The sequence below is a fragment of the Gekko japonicus genome, unplaced genomic scaffold, assembly GCF_001447785.1.
Source record: "Gekko japonicus isolate JY-2015 unplaced genomic scaffold, Gekko_japonicus_V1.1 scaffold2503, whole genome shotgun sequence".
NCBI classification, from domain to species: domain Eukaryota; kingdom Metazoa; phylum Chordata; class Lepidosauria; order Squamata; family Gekkonidae; genus Gekko; species Gekko japonicus.
In genome coordinates this window covers 51,009-67,139 of record NW_015167130.1, presented here as the reverse complement: position 1 = coordinate 67,139, position 16,131 = coordinate 51,009, and the positions used below count along the sequence as shown (strand labels likewise).

Sequence of the window (16,131 nt, the reverse complement as noted above, 5' to 3'; positions counted from 1 at the left end):
GCAGCTCCAACTGAATGAAACTACCAAAAAAAGGGAGCAAAGTTTCTGATGAATATCAGCTCATGAAGCTACAAATGGAAAAAACCAACTTAGTTCTCTGGTTCCAAGGTGTCCCTGAGGCTAAAGATGAGAATCTGAAAAAACTTCTGATGCGCTTGCCCCAATTGCAGATTTAAAAATGGACTATCTTATAAGCGAAATGGATGTGGCTTATACAGCCTATTCTGTATACATTAAGGAAAATAATCTGTCTGTGTAAATAGTGGTAAGATTCTCGAAGAGACATGTGCAGGATCAAATACTGAAAGCAACATCAGGAGCACCCTTAAAATTGGAGACAACACCATCAGAATTCTAAAAGATATTCCTTTTGAAATAAGAAAAAAGAGACAGAAATATAAGGACCTGATTATGTTCTTGCAAACAAACAGCATTCCTTATAGGTGGTTGATTCCTGAGCTCAACCTTTTCAAATTAAAGGATAAAAAAGAAGAAGAAAATGACTCTGTTTCTAAAGTCTGTCAGTTTCTAAGACTGCAACTGGGAGATTCGAGAGAGGATGGCAGAGAGGATGAGGACAGCAAACCTAGTGAGGATTCTTCTGATGAGGACTCTGCTTCTGAAAAGGGGGTGGCGCCCCCCAAACGAGATTATCAATTGAGGATAAGAAAAGATAAAACAAAATAATGACTGAAGAACTCTGAATAGTGCCTTATAAGCTTTTATTATCAATGACGCTCTAGTGACTCTCTTAAAACAGTGTAACTAATCGATATGAAGATTAATATCATAGCTTAATCGACCATGTTCAATGCGATTTTAACATTTTTAGACTAATACTGATATAAGCGACTGAAATGATCTCCTATACTTGGGGTTTTAGTTAGTAGTGGGTTTTTTCCCCTTTCTCCCTTAGATGTACTTGTCCCCTCCCTTTTTTCATTGTAGTTTGTAGTCTATAGAAAATGCAATAAAAAATCCCCTTCGGGGACTTAAAAAAAAGAATCTGTCCATTCCTTTGTCCATCCTTCTGTCCATCTGCCAGCCAGTCTGTTTGTTGCATGTATAATACCTCTAAAAATAAAGGCAGGAGACTTAATATTGGACACTGGCTGCTGCTTTATCATGGGTATTACAATGACAAATGTAATGGGAATTGGAACATCTAGACGTACAGAAACAACCCCTTCACCACTTCTGGCACTGGAAGCTATATTTGTCTCTGACAGGCCTAATTCATCAGAAAATAAAACTAGATGTTTCAAAATTGTCCACCTGCTTCAAGAGGATGAAGGGAACTACAGGGCCAACAATTAAGGGAATCTGAACAACCTCCCCTGCCTTAAATTGGCCACAGGCTTCGAGATGATCATTGCAATCACTTGCCAAAAATGATAATCTCTGAACCAATGACCGATTTTGAGGCTCCTAGCTTTACTTTTGGTTGAGTTATGCCTGACACAAACAACCTGAGCTTCCATTGGGAATGGGGAGGTTTGTGGAAATAACTGAGGGCTCGACGTTCGAGTTCCCCTCATTTTGGGCACAACAGTTCTTATGGTCAATCTGAAGCTAGAGGGTAATGCTGAGCCTCCTAGTTCTAATTTCAGGTAAGTGAATGTTTCTCGGGATTGTGTAGGCAAGGGTATCCCAATTTCCTTCATCTTTGACACTCCATCTGCCATGGTCATCCTGAAGGTGGTGGCCAGGATTGAGCCACCAAAATTTATTTTCTGAGCATCTATGCTTGAAATAAAGAGAAAGATGAACAAAGGGAAGGACAAAGAGATGGACAGATGAATGGGTTTTTTCCTAGATAAGATGAGAGGTAGGCCTGCTCTGTTCTCTAGCAAATCCACATAACTTCCTGTGTTAATGAAAATTACTGATAATTAGATACTGAATGAGAAGCAGAAGAAATCACAGGAGGGCAAGATTTATTAATTCATTCTCTGCATTAAGTTTTCCCTTTTGTTCAGCTCAGGCCTCCAAACAATAATGTAGCACTTGGGGGAAAAGATACAGCCCAATAACCCAGCACTGGAGGTCAAGATAGAGAAGATCTCCACAGCTACCATGGATTTCCCTTTGGTGCTCAGATAGGTTGGAACAAAACAGAGCCAAACACTACAAAACATCAGCATGCTGAAGGTGATGAACTTGGCTTCATTGAAACTGTCTGGTAACTTTCGGGCAATGAAAGCCACAGTCAAGCTGATGATGGACAGAAGTCCCAAGTAGCCCAGAACAATATAAAACATGACGACAGACCCTTCATTACATTCTGCTATGATCTCTTCAGTCATTGACTTGGTGTCCAAATCTGGGAAAGGGTGAGAAGTTCCTAGCCACACTGTGCAAATGCAGATTTGGATAATGGAGCAGGAAAGAACAATGAAGTTGGTCATTCTTTTTCCTACCCACTTCCTCAGCCCAGATCCTGGTTTGGTGGCCATGAAAGCTACAACTACAGTGATGGTTTTGGCCAAGACACAAGAAACAGCCACGGAGAATATGATGCCAAAAGCAGATTGCCGGAGGAAGCAGGTCACCTTGGTAGGTTGTCCAAGGAAGAGCAAAGAAGAAACAAAGCAGAAAAAGAGAGAGATTAACAGAGCACAGGTGATATCCCGGTTGTTGGCTTTGACTATGGGCGTATCTCTGTGCTTAATAAAAATTCCCAGCACCAATATAGTGATTACTGAAAAAGAAATGGTAACAGAGGTTAAAATGATCCCCAGAGGTTCTTCATAAGACAGAAAGCTTATTGTCTTAGGAAAACATTGATCTTGGTCCTTGCTTGGATATTGGTCTTCTGGGCATTTGATACAGTCCTCCATATCTAAGAAAGAAAGAGTAATGAAAAGAAAATGTGCTTTTTCAGTGCCAACACATATACCAATTTACTTCCAATTGTAGTTGATGTTGTGGAAATATCAAAGCCTTTCTTAATGCTGATTTCTCATTGCTGGTTCTAGTTCTGGACATCATCACATAAAGTCATTTTAAAATTCTTACACACATTTCAGTTATTTCTGGTGTCACTTTTCTTGCTATTATGTACATGACATATATTTGTTGTGCTTAAAGCATTATTATTTATATTTAAACACACCTAATAAAATGTCAGTTATAACACTGGGAAAACATTTTTTAATGAATAAACACACAGGAAGGTTGCATTCATAATATGAATGTGTTGGTTATGGATGTCATTCCAAACTAGGTACTTCAGGTACACCTAACACCAAGGAATAGATCACACATGTATTGATGATCGTGAATCTTGAGGTTCACTTCTTGCATTTTGTGAGGTTATAATCCTTTCTTCCAATCCTTAAGTGAGTTTTGTTTGCCTTAGTTCCAGTACTGAGAGGCAGCCCTGTAGGATGTTATGTTTTGATGGTATCAAAACCTGCTGAGCGATCCAGTTGTTGTGCGGTCATCCACTAGGTTTCATGCTCCTCCTGTTCTAGGTGCTCTCTCTAACACCAGCCTGTTTCAATGATCTGAAAAGCACTTCACTATAGAATACTGTGTAATATCCACCATGGAGAAGGCAAAGTGCAAATGAATGTAAAGCTTAGGATCCCAGCAAATATTTCTATGATTTTTTAAAACATATATCCAAGAAACAACAATGACTTCAGTGTCATGAAAAACCAGAGCCCTGGATTCAAGAACACATTTGTGAAATTTGTTTACATTCTTCCCTGTTGTCAGCTAAAATGTGATTCACAGATGCATAGACTTCACTTGATTTTCTCATTACTTATGAACCACATCAGGAAGGGTGATCTGACAGCTCTTAAAAACATGGAGTTTCCTGGATTTTTGACCATGTGGCAAAATTTGCCTAATCTTTGGGCTGGATGATACAATCCATTGTCACACTTTCATCAGTTACCACTTGAGAATTAACATCATATGCTGGAATAAATGGAACACATTACATCACTTGCCTTTCTGGTTGGATATCTTTCCAGCTGGGCATGGAACACAATTGTAGCAGCAAAACTGCTCCCCTTCCTTCTTTTGCTTCTGAGAACCAGGGGGACAGTAGTCATTGCACAGTGAAATTGGCACTACCTATCCAACACAATGGAAGGAATTTAGTATGGAAGACATGAGTTTGTGGGGTTTTTTGTTAATGGTCATGATGATCCCCACCCAATCATTAGGGGGACTGAAATGTCTTTATTCTGTCCTGCGAAAGCAAGCCAGGGACACACCTATGACTTCATACTTAAAACACATACTGCTGGATTAGTCAGTCACTTGTAATAGGAATTACTTAGAATTTGCTTCTGTTTTCTGTTTTCTCCTACAAAGCAGCACCTAAATAGGACTAAAATACAATAAAAGTAAGTTCTTTGTTGCAATATACTGGATTGAAATGGGTTTAACCACATGTGGTTCCACTGATCCTTAATTAGGAAACTTTGCTGAATTAATACCCAGTAGGGTTATCCCATATACCCAATAGGGTTATCGGCGCAGAGTGAATTTAAAATTGTAGTTTTCTTGTCTGCTTGCTCTTTTTTTTTGGCCTGAGCAGCAAAGCATAACAACTTTACCAGTGATGAGACAATGGAACTAGCCCCATATCTTTTCCAGCCCCATGTGCAGCAAGAAGCCTTTGGGCTGAGAAGCAAATTATGAGTCCAGAGAGAGAACTGGTCTCCATGACTTAGTAAAGTTGGACGAAGGAGCAGAAATGTCCCTTAACACTGATCCTCCAGTGAAAGGAGAGACTGAGATCGCACAGTGGAACAAACTAAACAGTAAAGGGAAGAATTTCATTGTTCAATGAAAATCTAGTGATTGAGTTGTGCATATTAAGGTACTAAAGATAGCAAAATAAATGTTGAATGCTTTTCAGAATTTATATGGTCAGGATGATAAAAGTTTTATTATTCAAAGAGCTTTATTTCCACTAAGCTGAAAGAAGGAGGGATGTGGACAAGCATATAGCAGTAATATTAGCTATGCTGGGTAGTGCAACCTTGCAAAATATCCAATACATACACGCAACAGACTACTCAGCATAGTGGCTCATTCTATAGAACAAATCAAGGCATTTATATATTTAGGCATATAAATCAAAACCCCTCCAATGGAGGCCTAAAATGGTTTATAGAAAAGAAGAAGAAAAAAGCAAGTTTACAATGCAAACTCCTGGACTGTTCCTAGAACTACTGGCTAGCTAATTTACAGTTTAAGACTAAGAACCCTTGGCTCTTGTCTTTGCCGAGCAGCAAAAGACTTGCACTTCTAGCCAAGCTGCAAACAGGAAGGGAAACAGAAGCTCAGCATGAACTTTTTACCACTGGCAGAGCTATTCAGAAATATATCTGATTCGTTCATAAACATACCAAATTTCAATAAATATACAAAATATAATCAACAGTATGCACACATGTAGAACACATACATTTTTTTAAAAAATGGCTATGACTGGAGATACTTGACACTCTGTTGCTACGTTGCTTTTGTCAAATTCATAACATTATAAAGTCATCCATTATAAGAGTCCTGCTGTCCTGCTATACAGGAAAGGAACCCCCCCCCCCAATCTTGGAGTCTCTGACCCAATGCCAGAGGCGCCTCTGTGAACATCCCAGAATATATACCTGGTTAAATTGGCTCTGCCACACAATTCTGTCCACATCAATGATCAATTCCTCTCCTTCAAAAGCATCTGGATCCACCTTCCCAATTTTCACTTTATCAAAAGACTTGTTGGGGAATGTGACCAAGTTCATGATATCAAAGCCACCTCCTATTTCCTTATTATAATTAAAAGACACCACTTCTCCTGCAGAGTTGTTAAATGAAATGTGTCGAAGGAATTCGTGGAGCTAGAAAGAAAAGATGTTTTAAAAATCATGCTGGCGATCTATTCTGAGATTTACAAACTGCTTTCTTTACTGATATTGTTCCATACACAGCTTGACAAATCATTTTTTTTTCCTGTGGCAGAAAGCAAAGTACCACACAGTTGTTCTAAAAATATGTTACAAGTATAGAACATAAGAGCCTTCCTGGGTCAGACGAATGGTTCACCCAGGACTATTTTTGGGCAGAAATGCACAGGAACGGAATTCCGGCTGGCTTCAGAGTTGGCCAAGCCTACGACAGCCAAAACCTCTGCGTGTGTTGCTACAGAAAGAAGGCCTGGAGAGTGACCCCCCCCAGCGACTCTGAGGCGGGCAGGCCTGGAAGGATCAGGGAGACATTAAATGCCTACCCAAGCCTTACCAGACCTGTCCAAGGGCCGGCTTGACTGGGCTCCATGCAGCTGCGGGGCTCCCAGGCAAGCCAAGGGAAGGCAATTTAAACTGCCTTCCCTTCCCTTCAAAGGAGGGCTTGCTCGGGCTCCCCGCAGCCGAGGGGTGCTTGGGCAAGCCAAGGGAAGGCATGAGGTATGGCCTAATATGCTAAGGAGTGCCTGCTGGGCTTTTTCTATAAAAAAAGCCCTGGGTCCATCTATTTTTTGTTTTGGCATTTTTCATGTGCATATGAGTGTGTCACTCTGTCTCTTCTCTTTACTGTCTACTAAGTTAGTTCCTGAAGAAAGCTTTTTCTAAAAAAAATCCTTAATCAGTTTGTGTGGTCACTTTTGAGCAGTCACTCCGCTGATGAAGGCATCTTTGCTTGTGGCCATCAGTACATCCTTTGGAAATGAATTCAATAACTATACATGTTGGAGAAAGATGGAGGAATGCTCACATGGTAGTTATATGTTCAAAGAAATAAGACCTTACATTGGGACGATGTTACCTGCCAAGGCTGGAGATGTTGAAGGCCTTTGATTTTGCAGACACCCAGCATGGATTTGTGCTTGGAGCAAGAGAGGCACATGACATGCAGAGCATAGGCTATGGCATAGACTGCATTATAGATGCTGTAGCTGTGGCCAGTCATCTGCATCTCAAAAACAGGCCCAGAAAGACTCTCCAGCTTCTCTTGCCCAGTACCAGTTCCATGAATCTGAGATGAGTCTTGGGAATTTAGAGGACAGTCAAATGCTTGTTCCCAGAAATCCTTGAGAAATCCATCACCTTGTGTCCAATAAGGGTTTATGCTTTGAAGAAACTTCTGGAACCCTACAAGCTCTTGTGAGTGAATGGAGAAGAAAATTGAACCCTGGAAGAATTCAAGACTCCAGGCCCTTTGAAGGGCCGCTAATGCAAAATCAGTCTGGGCTGTCATAATCCACACCCTTCCAAATGAAGTGTTTTCCAGTAAATCATGATTACCTAGGTATAGAAATGTGGTCAATGCAATAATGGTCATAGTTTCTCCATAGAGGATAAATGTATTGGCTTTGCTGTCTACCAAAGCTGGATAAACATTTGAAAATAAATCTATGGCATCCCCGAAGGTATTCCAGTGGCCTTGCTTTATCATTGTTTCTGCAAAGGCCACACAAATTCCATGTTGGAAAAGCAATGGCTCCATTTCGTGAATGAAGTGTTCTCCACTATCGTCATTCATGGCAAAGAGCCCAACCCATGTCCATCCAAAGCGCTGAAGTAATCGAATGAGCCCCACATACTGATGGGCTTCACTGGGAACCATGCAATAGAAGGAAGGGGACTTTGAGTTGCCCCTCTCCACTTGAGAAAATGACCCATATGTGAGCTAAGGAAACAAAAAGAGAAATTTGAAATGCATTTTCCGGTGCCTGTTTACCACTGAATGTTTTGAAAATAGGAATATGGGGCAATTTCTGAGTAACAGTTATGCAGAAATATCTATTAAAAGCACCTTGCATTGCATTTCCACCACAACACCATCTACCACTTCAGAACAAGTTTCCATCTGATTATATTTCTTTGAGTTCAAAACAATTTTTCACCTAGATAGATGATAGATAGATAGATCTGTGCGTTTGAGCCATTCCCAGTAAGATATGTGTTTACATATCAAAATCTTTCATTATTCCATGCACACAGCCTACCTGTGGAATTTTATAGAGACTTAGAATGTCCACCATGTGGAAGGAGACATCAGAACCAAGTCCCCCCACGACAGCCATCAGGTTTTTGTGCGTGTCACATCCATAATTCAGAACATATCTATGGGATTTATAGAGCAGATCCAGAGTGGTGCGGTAGGTCATCTTATCATCATTGTATGTGTCATAGATCTGGAACCCGAGTGTGACATTGGACAAGATTTTGGAATCCATGTTGATCTCGTTGACAGCAAAGGCCAAGGCCAAGGGGTGCTGGTAAAACTTTGTTATCATTCTTCAAAGAGAATTAAATGCTTCTTTCACCAAATCACGCAAGGACATTTCTAAATATATTGAGCTTTTAAATAAATTACATCACTGTAAGGATACACTTTCATGTTAACACTCTGTCTGAGGTGTGTGTGTGTGTGTGGGGGGGGGAACAATGTCACCTAGTTGTATATTTTTCCTCATCAAACCCCAGAAATGGCTTCCCCTGTCAATCGCCAGTATTTGAATGCCACAGATGAGTGGCTTAGGGAAAACAAGCTGAAACTGAGCCCCAGCAAGTCAGAGGTTGATGATCTAGGCTTATGTATGAAAGGGGACATCCCTTCATAGGGCAGGATTACAATTGCAGAACCAGGTTGGAGTAGTGGCAGTAAGTGTTTTCTTATTGAGTGACTTGTGGGCAAAATGCTTCAGAGGACAACCTGAAGTAGAGCTGAGTAAAGGAAAAGGTTTCCCTTGCTCGAAAGCCAGTGGAATCCAACTCTAGGGATGCGGTGCTGATCTCGGTTTCCAAGCCAAAGAGCCAGTTCTGTCCAGAGACATTTCTGTGGTCATGTGGCTGGCATGACTGGATGCCAAGGTGCACGGAACACTGTTACCTTCCCACCAAAGTGGTATCTATTTATCTACTTGCAATTTCTTGCTTTCAAACTGCTAGGTTGGCAGGAGCTTGGACCACAGACGGGAGCTCACTCCATCTTGCAGCACTCAGGTCTCGAACTGCTAAACTACCAATCTTCCACCGACCTTCCGATCTGCAGTTCAGCGTCTTAACTACTTGAGCCACCCTACTAAATAAATAAGTAGAGCTACACCCTAGTAAATCAATGAGCTTAGATGCCTCAACTCACATATGGTTACACTGAGCCAATCTCCTTTCTTACTGAGGCCTTTGGGCCAGTAAGTGTGTAAAATTGTAGAACCAGTGTGTGTAAAATTGTGGGAGAAGGTCTCAACCAATGATCCTTCACATGAAAGTAAGGTTGTGGTGTCCATACTTTTCTCTGCTAAACATTATTGATATATTTGGCTTATTTATCATGTCACATCAAGGGTTGCATTACTACTTGACAGTTTGATCTACTTTCCCAAAGACAGCCAATACTTTCTTTCCCCCATCCAAGAATTACAACAAACAACTTACTTGCCCACTTCATACCTCTCTTGAATTAATTCTAGTCCCCTGAAAGCAGATGCCACCATAGAAGTGAAATCTCAAAGTGCCACCTACTTTTGGGTTGTGCCACACCGAGAAGGAAGCAACATATACCACATGGGGTGAATGGTTTTACTCTCTACATATCAGACACATTGTTTTCTTCTTATTGTAATAACAATGAAATGTTCAAAATCAAAACTACATTAAACATGTGTGTGCAAAGTGTTGTTGAATAGCAACCAAGCTGGAGCAACCCCAGCCAAGCACTTTTGAGGGAGAAGCAGAGGTGGTTTGCCATTGCCTTCTTCCACAGTGCTGTCCTGGTTGGTCTCCCTTCCAAGTACCGGTCCTGCTTAGCTTCTGGCCACACCATGCTTCCTTCCCTCCCCGAAACAGAGTCTATCAGAAAGTAACAGAGAAGTACACATTTGCAAAAGGGAATGACTAGACCATCTTTTAAGCTAAGAATAACTTCATTAAAAAGACACAGCAAGAACCACTGTGTGCAATGTATTGTTGTAATATTGTTGGAAGCCACAATTAACACAAAGGGCAAGCACATATCCTGTCTAGAAACCTTTCCTTATATCATGTGCAACAAGCATGGGGCCTAGTCTTCCTCTACTCTCTTTTTCCAGTGCATTCGATTGCAACACTTGGTAATCTGTAGGGCAGTTTCAACAACGTTTTTTCGGTACTAAGTGTAGCAGTTTCCCCAACTCCTATGCTTTCTGCATTGCCCTACCTCAGAACCCACCTTTATCAGTCTGAACAATCTTTTTTTTAGTGTCCCATTGAAAACTCTGTACACAGCTCTGTTTGCAATTCCATTGTGATTTCCACAATTATTTTCCAATGTCATATGCACTGGAATACTGAAGGGTATATATATTTCCCCCCCACTCCAGTTTCCCTGACTTCCAGTTTTCTAAATTAGGCATATTCCTATCTCACTGTATGGAAATGTAGTCAATTAAAAGCAAGCAAATATGCAAACAAATTTCTAACTCTTGCCCTGCTCTTTGCTCACTACAATATACAAAGTTTTCAGTATGGGAGAAGAAGGGTGGGGAGGCAGCAGGCTATGTACCAATCTTGTAAGATCTTGAAAGCTAAGCAGGCTTGGTGCTTGGAAGGGAGACCACGAAAGGCCACCATCTGCAGAGGAAGGCAATGGAAAACCTAGGGTTGCCAGCCTCCAGGTGGGACCTGGAGACCTTCCACCTGGCAGCCATAGGGAAACCACCTCTGCTTTTCACTTGCCTTAAAAGCCCCTTGTTGGGGTTGCTATACGTCAGCTGAGACTTGACAGTATTTTACACACATACACACACACGCGGGAGAAGAAAACCCATATGTACTGCTGCAAATAGAAATTAATAAGATTCAGAAAGAAAAAGAAAAAGTTATGTACTGGCATGGATCAGTTCTATATGCTGTTCGTTACATATCTCAGTTTTTTGGGGATTAGATTCAAAATAAAATTGAGGAGAAAAATATATAATTACTCTGTGAATTCAAACGTCTCTTGAGGAAAATCATTTTCAAACTTTTGTTCGTGTACGTGGTAGCTGAATTGAGAAACAATCCCACCAATGAGGAAATCCCCTGGTTGGTACCATTCATGAGGAATATGGATCTCCTCTCTGGAGCATGCCATTGTATCTACTTTGCATGCAATGCAAGGCAGAAGCACCAGCAACACCACTAGCTCCGACATTTGGACGGAAATGCTCGTTTCAGGATCCAACCTCTCCATGTCTATCTGTAGCATTATGCTGTCTTACTCAAGCTCCCTTGGAGAGTGGCTAAGTCCGCTTAAGTTACTTAAAAAGGAGTATATGTTTCCATCTCCCTATTGCAGAGTTTCAGAATGTCTGCAGCAGTGTCAACACTCTGATTTCTAGTCTAGCAAAGCAAAACACTCATGATCCAACTGATGCAGTCCCTTTGAACAGCTATCAATTGCACACAGGGGTTGTAGTAATCACTATTAAACATGTTCCTTTATTTTTTTTGTGCTTTCTGAAACACCACCACAACTTTGTCCAGATTGATAAATTACAGCAATTCTGTTAATTCCAGTGGGAAATAATTATGTCTACAGAGTTTGAGCTCTTAGTAGCAACGTTTGTAGCAAATATGGGTTTCGCCCCCTCCCCATCTGATCCAAATAGTTTCCTCAGCTCCTAAGTGGTTCAAAGTTGCCTCTGGCTTTCAGACGTCCCTGGTGAGCAAACACCAATAGCAAAGTTAGAGCCCAAGAACTAGCCTTCAGTTTGATGTTTAGAGGCAGAAGGACATATTTCATTTTTGTGGACTGTATTCCTAAATTGGCTGATTCAGAAGTAAGTCCAATTAAATTAAGTGGAATTATAAGAACAGGTATCACACAAAAAGGGCTAGGTGAAGTTCTGAAGGGCTATTCATCAGGTGGACTCTGGCCCTGTTCACACGAGACGTTTTAGGCCAGGAGAGGGACGGATCGGGGCCGCAGCAAACGGGCGCGATCCCACAGCAACATCTGGGAATTGTGCTGCGCCTGTTCCCAGCCCGTTCCCAATCCACCCCTCCCCGCCAAACCCCGCAGCAAAAAAGAACCACCTCCTCCTCCCAATCGTTTTTTTTTGAAATAAATTTTATTATTTTTAATATAAAACAAACAAATAACCAAACATCAGGAAGTTGTACAGCTTCAAAAAGTAGAATACATAAAGATACATCAAAATATATATCTAAAAATTCCAAAATTGGGAAAGTCCTAACCTTTTAAATCTTTTAAAACAATTAAAACATCAAAACATCAAAACATCAATTTGTCTCAGTCTTTGGATACACTTTAGTTATACAGTAACAACTTGAACTTGACATTTCTAACGGTCTCCCAATCGAACTTATCAATATCAATTTTTTCTAAAATGGGGTACCATATGTTTAAAGGATTCATCAACTCACATTCCGTCTGAATTTCAGAATGAAGAGTATTAAAATTTTCTAAAAGAAAAATGTCCCATACCTTATGCAACCAACTTTGTAAGGATGGAGGACTTTTATTTTTCCAAAACTTGGCTATAAGGATTTTTTCCGCAGTAAATAATAAATTGATTAACTGTTTCTTAGCATTAGATATAGCCACGTTTGGCCAGAGGTTTAATAGCATTAAAGTTGGGTTTACCGGCGGTTCCCAATCCGTTAATGTTTTAATTTGTGTTGCTACTTGAACCCAGAAATTATGTATGTGCTTGCACTTCCACCAACAATGATAAAAAGTGGCTTTTTCTTTACATCCCTTCCAACATAAAGGAGAAAGCTGTGGTATCATATGGGTCAATTTGGCCGGGGTCATGTACCAACGTAAAACTACCTTTAGATTCGCTTCTTGCACGTACAGAGAGTTAGACATTTTATTATGTGTATTCCAGATTTGTGTCCAGTTCTCCTCTGTTAGTTGTACTGCTGTGTCACGTTCCCACATTTCTTGATAGCTGAGCTTAACGTACTGCCGTGCTGATGTTAAGATATTATATACTTTGGAAATAAGACCCTTTTTCTTTTTTTCTAAATAGAGGAGACGCTCATATTCTGTAAGAGGTTGTTGAAGCGCATTCTTAAAGTCTGAGGTTTCTATAAAATGACGTACCTGAAAATACTCAAACCACTTTAGTTGTACACTATATTTTTTCTCAATATCAATTTTTTCTAAAAGTTTTTTTCCTGTGAATAATGTCTATGAGCCTTGTTATTTTAGCTTTTTTCCAGGAACCAAACGAAGAAGAGTCCCTGGCTGGAGGGAACCAGGATTGCCCACAAAAAGTACTCATCACCGAAAACTTAGAGGTAAGCCTCTTCTTATTTTGGAACCATAATTTAATTACATCTCTTAAAAAAGGTGAGGTAACTTTTGCCTTAGCCTTTTGATAACTAGAATTCCATAACAATGATTGAAACTCTGAGTCTAAAGTCGTATTCTCTTCAATCCATTTCCAATCAAGTTGAAATTCAGGATTATACTGTCTTATCAAGGATGCTAACACTGTTGCTTTGTAGTAAATAATTAAATTCGGAGCGGCCATACCCCCTTTCTTTCTTGGTCTTGTCATAGTTAGTTGTTTAATTCGTGGTGATTTAAATTTCCACACAAAACTATATATGTCTTTTTGCCATCGTTTAAGTAAATTAGATGGAATAAAAACTGGGATTGTTCTAAATAAGTACATATATTTAGGTAAAATATACGAACGTAGGATAGTCACCCTGTCTATCCAAGAGAAAGTATTAGTATTCCATTTGAGCAGCTTACCCATAATTTCTTTATGAATGGCCTTATGATTTACTTTAATAATTAAGTCCTTTAACTGTAACGGAATTTTAATCCCTAAATATGAAAAATAATTATCTACCCATTGATATTTAAATTGAGCTTTAATCTCTAACTCAGTTATTGTTGGAGTATTTATATTATAAATCAATGACTTTGTGTTGTTAATACACAGACCCGCTATCCTTCCAAAACTATTAAATATTGCTTGAATGTTTGTTAGTGACTTCAAGGGAGACGAAATATACAATATAACATCATCAGCGAACATACTGATCTTAAATTCTTTTCCCGCAATTTTAATACCTTCAACATTTTTATTCTCTCGAAGCGCACAGGCAAGGGGTTCCATAGCCCATACAAATAATAAAGGAGAGAGGGGACACCCCTGTTTTGTCCCCCGTTGAAGAGTAATCGGTACAGTGGACGCCCCGTTTACTAAAATACTGATTTGAGGTTTATCATATATGGCATTAATTAAATTACAAAAACTCGGACCAAAATTAAGATGTCGAAATAAAGTTTTTAGATACGGTATCTCTATAGAATCAAATGCCTTTTGGATATCCACTGCAAGCATCAGTGCAGGCTGTTGTTTTTGAGTTTTTCCAAAATGAATAATGTTCAACGTCTTCCTGACATTATCCGTGATATCCCTTGAGGTTATAAAACCCGTTTGGTCTTGGTGTACATACTGACCAATGATTTTTTTAACTCTTGCTGCAATCATACTCGTGAAAATTTTGTAATCTGTATTAGCTAATGTTATTGGACGATATGATGCCGGGTTGGTAAGATCTTTATCCTTTTTCGGGATCAAGACAACATTAGCTCTCTTCCACGTTTCAGGCATGTTGCCCGTGACCAATACTGAGTTACAAACCTCCAATAGCGTTGGGCTTAATACCGTAAAAAATGATTTATAATACTCATTAATAAACCCGTCCGGGCCCGGGGATTTATTATTTTTCAGTGCTTTGATTGCTGTTTATAATTCTTGTATCGAAAAGGTGGCTTCTAAACTTTCCCTATGTTCGTTGTCAAGTTTGGGTAGTTGCTCTAATTTGTTAAAAAAGACTTGCATGTCTTCCTCTTTAGGCCTAGATGTCGAATATAATTGACTATAAAAGGCTTCCAATGTCGTAAGGATATCTTTAGTGGAATATTGCATTTCCTTTTGTTCATTTCGAAGCCCTGAAATATGCCTCTCCGCTTGTTGTTTTTTCAGTCTCCACGATAAAAAATTTAATCTCTTTGATGACTTTGTAGTGTTATTTTTAAAATAGCTAAAATTTGTCTTAAAAATATTTGAAGTTTCTAACATTTCCAGCTGCTTTCGTACATTTTGCAGCCGTTGATATATTTTAGTACTGCATGTTAGTTTATGCTTGCTTTCTAGTATTTGAATTGTGTTTACTAATTCAGATTGTATTTTCTTTTTTCCCTTTTTATTCTGTGCTAACAATGACATACATTGTCCTCTTATATAGGCCTTTGAGGCTTCCCATACTGTAGTGTTAGAGACATCATTAGTTACATTATTTTTGAAAAATTCTTGAAGATGCCCTTGGAGAGATTGCTTAATTTTCGCTTCGTATAATAGAATTTTATTAAACTTCCAGTTATAATTCCTTTGCTGCTCTATAGCCATTTGAATTTTACAACAAACTGGGGCATGATCTGACCACAACTGATTCCCAATTGAGGTCGAAATGTTGTATCCTAACAAAGTTTTTGATAAAAATATATAGTCAATACGGGTATGCGTTCTAAATCTATTAGAGAAATACGTATAATCTCTTTCCTGTTGATGCTGGGTTCTCCAAATATCATTCAGTTCATATTTATTTACCAGTTGCTGAAATGACGTAGGAGTTTTACTTTTATGCTTAGTTGCATGAAAACGAGAGGCAGATGACTTGTCTATGTTAGGGTTTATCAAATAATTGAAATCCCCTCCCAGAATTATATGTCCTTTAGCAAAAATTTTGAGTTGTGCAAGGACCTTTTTCAAAAAACTTAATTGGTTAGAGTTAGGTGCATAAAGGGTAGCAAAGGTCAGCTGCATGTCATTTAGCACTCCATTTAAAAAAACAAATCTACCTTCCTCATCAATCAGCGTGTCCTCTAATTTAAATGTAAGGTCCTTGGCAATTACAATAGCTACCCCCCTCGACTTACTTGAACCCGGGGCTAATATTTGGGTTGGAAACCAGGCCGAGGGCAGTGCTCTTATGTCTTTTTTCTTAATATATGTCTCCTGTAAAAAGGCCACTTGAGTTCTTTGCCTCTGAAGTTCTTTTGCAATGCACTTGGCCTTAACATAATTATTTAAACCACGGCAGTTCAAAGAAATAACATTTAATTCAGCCATTAAATTTGTATCTATAATGCATATTA

General features: G+C 39.4%; 1 protein-coding gene across 1 annotated transcript; it reads right to left on the bottom strand.

Moving 5' to 3' along the window:
• Window positions 1–1,940: 1,940 nt before the first annotated feature.
• LOC107111984 (vomeronasal type-2 receptor 26-like) lies at window positions 1,941–11,133 on the bottom strand. Its single transcript, XM_015413039.1, has 6 exons — window positions 10,922–11,133; window positions 7,967–8,258; window positions 6,784–7,647; window positions 5,634–5,861; window positions 3,963–4,089; window positions 1,941–2,842 (listed from the first exon to the last, which is right to left on the bottom strand). The coding sequence occupies exons 1-6, from the start codon at window positions 11,131–11,133 to the stop codon at window positions 1,941–1,943; spliced, it is 2,625 nt and encodes an 874-aa protein (XP_015268525.1).
• Between the last annotated feature and the right edge of the window lie 4,998 nt (window positions 11,134–16,131).